This window comes from Zea mays, chromosome 3 (assembly GCF_902167145.1).
Source record: "Zea mays cultivar B73 chromosome 3, Zm-B73-REFERENCE-NAM-5.0, whole genome shotgun sequence".
In the NCBI taxonomy this organism is placed as follows: Eukaryota; Viridiplantae; Streptophyta; class Magnoliopsida; order Poales; family Poaceae; genus Zea; species Zea mays.
The window spans coordinates 152,233,368-152,241,353 of record NC_050098.1 but is presented as its reverse complement, the minus strand read 5'-3'; the positions used below and the strand labels follow the sequence as shown (position 1 = coordinate 152,241,353).

Below are 7,986 nucleotides of genomic sequence, written 5' to 3'. Positions count from 1 at the left end.
AGTGGGGCGGCTGCGCGCGCGGGGGAGCGGGCCAGCAATTGGGCCGTAAGGGGGGAGTGCGGGCACGAGGGGGGGGAGGAGGCGGCCGCGGTATGGGCTGAATCCAGCCCAGCAAGGGGGGAGGGTTTTCTCTTTTTCTTTTTATTTTCTAATTCCTATTTCCCATTTTTGTATTTTTTTTCTTTTGAACAATTTATTTAGTAGATAATCTAGGTGCTGGAAAATAAAATCTAAATGAGGTGCTCATATTCAAGCAAAGTGTATGCATATGATGGGGAAAATCTAAGAGAGTTTTGGAATAGGTAATAAGAAAGGGGGGGTTAGATTAGGGTTTCAAACCTGGGTTAGAATTTGGGATGTTATAGGGGTACCCCTAATTATGGTACCCGACACATAAATTAATCATGCGAGAGTCCTGAGTTGCTCTTGACCGTGAGCACGACTGATATACCAGTTTTACATTCTGCAAAGGTTACACCCTTTACCCACAAGTCGTGAATCCCATCTAGCCAGGGTTTGCAAGGCCCCTAGACACTCCTGAGGTGAATGGCTAGGGATCCACTACGAGCCCTCTACAAAGTTCCACTAGCTTTAGAAAATCGCTACAATTTCGTGAGAAGAGCGATATAGGAATCCCTCGTTCGAAAAGCCATCGCAGCATGATTGACCCAAGAACCTCCCTACACCAACAACTCCTCTATCGCTTAGCCCCTTTTGGGTAAGGTAGTCCTCCACTAGCTTTCCTAATTAGTCATACAAGGGTCTCCCATTCCACCCTTGTGGTAGCACTGTTATCTCAAATTAAGCTCCATGTTCCAATTAACACAATAATCTTACCATGAACAATAATTAAACCAATGGTAACAATGGAACATGATCATAATTCAGATATAACATTAATCCCAAAACCAGGTAGAGCATAGCCAATCTACCCAATGGTTCATTTGTTTGCAAGGTGTGAGGTAATCAAAACTAGGGTAACCTATTAGGTCTCATCGACTTAACCTGACATGTCACAACGATTAACGTGAACATTATTAGGTAAAGAAGAGTGATCAAGAGCACAACTTTCCTTTTCGGTGCAACTCCAATTATTTCTCCAATTTGGTCTTCGGGTTTCTCGTGATCTCGCTTCTACTCGTAGAAATACATACACTCAAGCAAATAATGGGTACGTTAACATTACACCAAAGCATAAGAACAAAAAAGCGTAAGGATATTCTACGCGTCGCTATGAGATCGTAGGTTCGAGAACCATTAAAATCAAAGTTAAAACAAAAAAAAGTTATGGGTAAAATAATATTTTTAGGTGCAAAACATCTAATAGATGTTGCATTTAAACTAAGCATGTATTAATTGAAATATTTGAGTTGATATTAATCACTTTAACAATTATTTATAATAAGCGTAGGTTACAATCATAAATTAGATTAACTAGATTACCTAGCCAATTAAAATTAATTAAAAAATAATTAATTAATTAATTAACTACTTATTTAAAATATGTGGTATAATTAAAACAATGTTATTATTGCATACATAAAATTAATATGATCCTAACACAATTTAAACAAATTAAAACCAATAATTTGAACAAGAAGATATCGTATTTTTAATAAATTAGTAGGGCTGCACAGAAATAACTCACATGATGCGATCTGATTGATTAGATATGTTTGTTAAAGGCGGAAAAGGTTTGTTTATAAATACATGACACAACCGATGCAAACTTGTAATGATTATACGCACTGTTAAATTCATGTTGTATGATAGTCTTGTATGTAAAAGGGCCTATGATGGTGGTTATCTATTAGGCGGGAAGCATCAAGCCTATTTTGCGGGAAAGATCTCTAATCTACCACTAACTTACCTTTCAATCAAGCCCTTCAATCTCGCGTTGTTGTTGGTCATCTCGGTTTTTTGACGATGAACCGGAGATCTGATCGACGAACCGGAAGCGCGATGACGAAGCTCTCGCCGAGCCGGTCACGACGATTTTCTGGGTTGCCCCGAAAGATGAACAGAAAGAGAAATTTCTCGCCAGTTTTGCCGCTAGAGCTGGGGAGGAACTCGAACTTCGATGAGTTGGTAATAGCGGCTATAGCTGCAAGCTTAGCTAGCGGCGGGTTGTTGTGGCTTGGATGGTGGTGACGCTGATGTGAGGCTAAAGAGAAGATGAGTATATGATTGATGACTTAAGATGTTATGGTGGCATGTATTTATATAGATTGGGAAGTGGGTGGTTACATGACAGATCTAATATGATACTTATCTGTTGAAATCCTATCATATCTGTTTGGAACTCTAATCCGTCTCTTTTATTCTAATAATATTATTGTTAATTTGTACTAATCATATTAGACCTCCAATTTAAATAAATTTTAGAATATATTTTTATTTAAATTTTAAATTAATTTTTGGGTGTTACATGCAAGTTGAAAGGAGTATTTTCTTAAATATCTCATTGTGATATCCTAATTTGTATCAACTTTACCTAAAGAACGTCATGTACAAATAAACCAACCAAATATACATCGATACATTATTTTAGCTTATATTTCTAATTTCTGCTTTCTATTTTAAATTTAAAATCTAAATCTAATTTATAGCTAAGTTAAATTTTCTATTTAAAGCTTAAATTGCAACAAACAAAAACTCAACATGAATACAAATTATTGTATTAATTAATTTACCAATTCAAAAGGAATAATTCATGTAAGATGTTTTACAATAATGATTATTAAATAAAATAATTGAAACACATAGCCATATTTTATAAGTACAATAAAATAAATTTATAATCTTGACATTTATTTAAAAGGATATAATTTCTTATATAAAATCTATATTAAGAGATAGTTTAACTTAAATTTTTTAGAGAATAGATCTTTAACACAAAAGATAATTCGCATAATAATTTTTTAGGTAATCTATTATTTGAAAACACATTTATTTAAATCACGAAATAAGTTTTTCTAATTTATCTAGAACTGGATTTTGGAGTGTTACAGTGAATGTAAGCCAATCAAATTTTGCTCCTAAAAGCTGAATTTGAGCACTTCAGTTCAATCGAGATGAAGAAAGTGCTCAAACCAAAATCATATCAGCAAACCAATTATCCCATAATTTAGAAATGTTTCTAATACACACATACCAGCAAAACAAACGGATTATTAATCGAACACCGAAAAGTCTGAATCGATCCAAAACTGTGTCGCTAATAAGTGTTGATTTCAGCAACACGAAATTATGTTCTCGGATGAGAACCTAAACCAAATGAACTCTGATTAAAATAAATTTTGCACACACCTAGACAAATATGTTTCCAAGGTCTCCACAAATTTAGAGCTCAATCAGACTTGTGAATCAACCGCAGATATGAAAATACGAACAGAATTGGGGTAATGTTTGGGACTTTGGGTTTTATATAACGAACTCAAAATGAGATAAGCTAAGATCAGAACCATAAACTACACCAATAGAGCGTAAGAAGTGATCCTAGGAGTATATCTCACCACCAACAAATCCCAACAACAATCGGAACACAAGAACTCGATGGTTTTTCTCAAGTCCTCGAGAGAAGGGAAGGGAAGAACTGAAGAACGCGAGAGTTCAAAAAATTCAGCAAGGGAACAAACTTAGATTGAAGCCAACCGAAAGTTGTGGGTCATATCGGCGACCCTTTCTCGGATTAAATTTGCAGATCACAAACACAGTCGACAATTACAAAAAACATTGTGGATCCCTTGGCTCAACTGGTGACAACCTAAAGAGAAAACTAGGAGTTCTAAAACAAAAGGCCTAAATCAATGGTAGCCAAGAGATGTTGAACTAACCACCCCTTTATTTACAGAGGGTTATTTCTATTTCTAAACTACCCTAATTACATAGAGTCCATCCACTTCGCCTGTGGCAAAATAGACCAACTACTAGGTTTTCGATCTGACGACCACACACTCCACACGAAGTTGTTTCGCCTTGACGCACCCTTCGCTGTGACACCACGTGCCGCCACCGATTGCCTCTGGAACCACCACCGCCGAGTTTTGAGGCACAAACTCAGCAAAACACGTCATCCATAGTGCAGGTGGTTTTGAGGCTCAACTCCCAAACCACCATGAGTATCGCACCACGTGCATGGCCCTCCACGTCCTGGAAATGTCTCCTGTCAGTCCTCGACCGTACCGCCAACACGGCCCGCTCCGCCACGTCCTTGCGCGAGTGCGAGTCCCAGGTGTCAGCCATCATGGATGGTCATCTGGCTGCTCCGATCCGTCAGTAAAGACCCAACAGTCGTCCATCACCGTCGAGCTCGCATGACCTTCACTTCAGTCGTCGACCACCGTCCTTATGTTCCACACCTGCACATTACAAGTCGATATACATGGTTACATACATAATCTCATGCCTCGGTCAGTCTATGACTCGACCCCGCGACGCTATCCATTGTCAATCATTTATCATCAATCTAAACCATAAGAGACAAGTCAACATTTTGTTCGCATCTGCTCGTTTCCAGCCCTAGTTGTGCACGTAAAAAAACATCAGCATATCAAGTTGAATCACATGGCATCACGACGAGTCATAAACGCTTTCACATCACAGGCGAATCTGTTGAACGAGTTTGCTGTGGAGATGGCAATTTGTTTGTATACACAGTACTCCATCTTATCTATAACCACTATCATCACTTTACACTTCATTACAGTCTGCATCTTCTTCCTCTTTGGAGCAAAACTCGCTGTATCTACTTACAAGAAAAATAACGATCCATGTGCCCTTTAATAGTTGGGCATGGTCAGTTCAGATTTGAACTTACCAACGCCAAATATCAGCACAGTTTGCTATGGCTCCTAAAGCTACAGGTATGCACACTTCACGGCCCACAAATCTGGCGATCTGGTATCTGCAGCGACGCCCGCCAGCACGCTTAAAAGTAGCTAGATTGTGTTTGCAGCAGCTCAAGGTGAGCCAGTATCTTGCCGATCATCGGTTTCAGGGCAGGGTCTCCTTTCTGGGCGAGATCGATGAGCAGAGCCTGCGCGATCTCGCCGTACCGCTCCCTGTGGGCTTCGAGCCGGAACATCCTCTCCAGCATCCATATCGCCTTGTCCTGGGAGCTCGGCTCTCCGGCTTCGGCGATCCTCAGCAGAGCATGGATGCCTGACGCCCTTTCTATCACCCTGCTCCCGTTCTCCCAGACCTCGTCCTCCATAAGGGTGCCCAACGCTTCCAGCGCCGCTCCATCAGCTCCGCGCTCTTCGCCTTCCAGTGTCTGGACCAGAGGATGGACGGCGCCGGCTTTTACTAAGCAGAAGGTGCTTTTGACTGTGCACTGGCAGCTGTGGACTGTACAGTAGGATTCGGCCGATGGAGGAACGCAGAGCCACCTTGGCGTTTTTGACTTGCGCAGCGCCATCGTGCTCTGTGACAGTTGGGCCAAGGATGTTGCCGCTTTAGACTTGGCGTCCACCGATCCTTCTGAAAGCAACTTCACAAGGCAAGGAACCACCCCGTGTCCAACTGCTGAACTCTGCAGCTTCCTGTCCCAGGTGACTGTGAACCGGATAAACACACCAGCGATGCCCTCAAGCAACCACATTCTTTGAGGTGTCACGGCAGCGGCCATGTTTGCCTCAAACAAGGTGATCAGAATAGGGAGCAAGTTTGCCCGCATCAGAATCTCAGTTGCCTTCTTGTCTGTCGCTGGGAGGTTGCTCAGGATACCGACAGCTGCAGCCTTCTCGTCTCGAGAAGTAGGGGAAGAGATGATCTTCACAAAAATATCCAGATGGGTCTCCCTGAACTGCTCAGCCAATTCTTGAGAAGAGTCTTTCGACAAATGGAACATTAAGTGCAACGCGGCGATTTTGATACCCACATTCTTTTCTGTCAGGAAAGGTAGAAGCAGCTGCACTCCTCCATTTTGCCTGATTTTACTCCTGGCTCTTTTAGCATTCGCGTGCCCGGAAATGCTGTTCAAGGCCCTCAGGAGATGAAGTTGAATCACCGGACTCGATAAATTAAGAAGCGAGAGCATCTGAGGCGCTACATCCTTATGAAGTAGAATACGCTCAGATTGTGCTATAGCTGCGAGTATAGCCGAGGCCGGCTCTCTGAGGGCCATGAGTGCTGACGTCACGGAGAAAAGGAGCTGGAGCAGCGGTCCTGTTATGCCAGAATTTATCAGGAGTTCTGCATTCTGTAGAGAGCTAGAGAGATTACACAAGGCGCCTAAGGCCGAGTGCTTGGCTTCAAGGTTTCCATGTTTAAACATGTCCACGAGCGGTTCAATAGCTCCATCCTCGCCGAGGGAAGATTTCATATGTTCAGATAGGAACATTTTCGAGATGGCCGTTGCCATGAGGACCTTGTTCATGTCTGAACCTGCAAACGAAACAGGAGGGCGGAAGCTTATTAGGTGATGGTATGGTTAGATAGAGTGGAGAAAATTGCATTCTACATTGAATTCCCAATTTTTTTATAGGCTGGAGTTAATCTAGTGAATTATTCTTTCCCAGAATATTGTAGCCTGACGGATAAGAAATAGGTGAAGTGGTGTGCAGAAGTGATGGAACCAAAATTCTTACTCCTCTCGCATCGTTTTACTTGCAATTTCTCTTCCATTTTCTCCGAGAGGCTGTTGTTCTTATAAGAGTTGAAGTTTCTGAACTTTTTAATAACATTGGGTAAAATTGTAATGGCTCATTGCAGATACTTGTGTTGTTAAAAAAGGGCTTCGAGATTCGGAGAAAACATTTATTTTTCTTTCATTTTGAGACATAGTATGGCAGATGATAATTACCTTGTTTGAGGTACTGTATCAACGGGCGGAAGTAACCAGCCTCCGCCATCAACAGCACGTTCTGCGGGTTGGACGACAGAATGGCGAGCAACTTATCGGCGTCATCCCCGGTGCCTGGCTCGTGCGCGTTCCTCAAGGTGACCAGCATGACGACACAGCCTTTGATCCTGCCGATCCTCTGGCGGACCTGCGGGATGTCCGACAGGTCCAGCAGCACCGCGATGGCCTCCCTCCTCTCGTCCGCGTCCCTGGACAGGGAGCGGACGATGCTGGACAGCGCCTCGGTGCTGGCCAGCCTCTCCTGTGGAGCAATGCACCGATCGTCAGAATAGAGGTCACGGAGCAGTGGCGTACGAGCATAGCGTCGAACACGGAGCGCGCGCAAGCGTGTATTTACTATTAGCAGGGATAATAAGAAGGAAAAGGAAGGGCGTGGACTGGAGCCTGGCGGGCGTGTATCAGTGAAGTCACCTTGCTCTCGCCGGCGACGCAGCCCGCGAGGCGCCTGAGCGCGGCCATGACGCTGACCCTGGCGTCGGCGGTGGCGGCGGCGGCTGCGAGGCGCGCGAGCAGCGCCGCGACGAGGAGGCCATCCTCGTCGTCGTCCTCTCCGAGCCTGCCGTTCGCTGCCAGCGCGGCCACCTCCCGCGCCGCGGCGGCGAGGTCCGCCTCCGCGCCGGTCTTGACGCGCACCAGCAGGTCCTCCACGTCCACCGCCGCCCTCGCCATCGCCATCGCGTGGCCCGGTGCGGCGACGGCGGTGGGGGCTTTTGTGGGGTGGGAAGGGATGGAACCGAGCGGAGGAAGCGAGGGAGTGTGGAGAGTGGAGTAAGCGGGCGGTGGGCACGGCGAAGCGGTCAAGTCGTCGTCCATGGGCGCGGCGGAGCAAGACGTGTATATCAGTTTTATTAGTCCAGGTAGGATTCATGTGACGGTAGCAGGTCGCGATCGCGAGTAAGATACGGCGGATTGGGCGATGTGCCATTCGCTGCAACGCGTCTCTGACTCTCTTCTGTGGTAGGCTTGGCTTTGACCCGTTCCGTAGTCCTCGGTCGGTTGTTGGTCCGTCCGTGCTGACTCGGCCGGCCGCCGAGAGTCGTGACGGGCAAAAGGCTTCCAACACAAGACGACAGAGTTACCGCGTGCCGCCCAATCCAATCCAAGAGTCAGGCAAGAGTCCC

At 44.7% G+C, this 7,986-nt stretch overlaps 1 protein-coding gene across 1 annotated transcript; it reads right to left on the bottom strand.

Moving 5' to 3' along the window:
- Window positions 1-4,694: 4,694 nt before the first annotated feature.
- LOC100191487 (U-box domain-containing protein 44) lies at window positions 4,695-7,677 on the bottom strand. Its single transcript, NM_001136919.1, has 3 exons — window positions 7,277-7,677; window positions 6,806-7,106; window positions 4,695-6,387 (listed from the first exon to the last, which is right to left on the bottom strand). The coding sequence occupies exons 1-3, from the start codon at window positions 7,538-7,540 to the stop codon at window positions 4,931-4,933; spliced, it is 2,022 nt and encodes a 673-aa protein (NP_001130391.1). The 5' UTR covers window positions 7,541-7,677; the 3' UTR covers window positions 4,695-4,930.
- Between the last annotated feature and the right edge of the window lie 309 nt (window positions 7,678-7,986).

What these genes read in the sequence shown, in the direction of transcription:
- LOC100191487 (NM_001136919.1), bottom strand. Translation starts at nt 7,540, where the DNA reads ATGGCGATGGCGAGGGCGGCGGTGGACGTGGAGGACCTGCTGGTGCGC. An exon ending in GCGTCGCCGGCGAGAGCAAG is followed by an intron (nt 7,107 to 7,276) that starts GTGACTTCACTG and finishes ATTGCTCCACAG; the next exon opens with GAGAGGCTGGCCAGCACCGA. An exon ending in GATACAGTACCTCAAACAAG is followed by an intron (nt 6,388 to 6,805) that starts GTAATTATCATC and finishes TTTCGTTTGCAG; the next exon opens with GTTCAGACATGAACAAGGTC.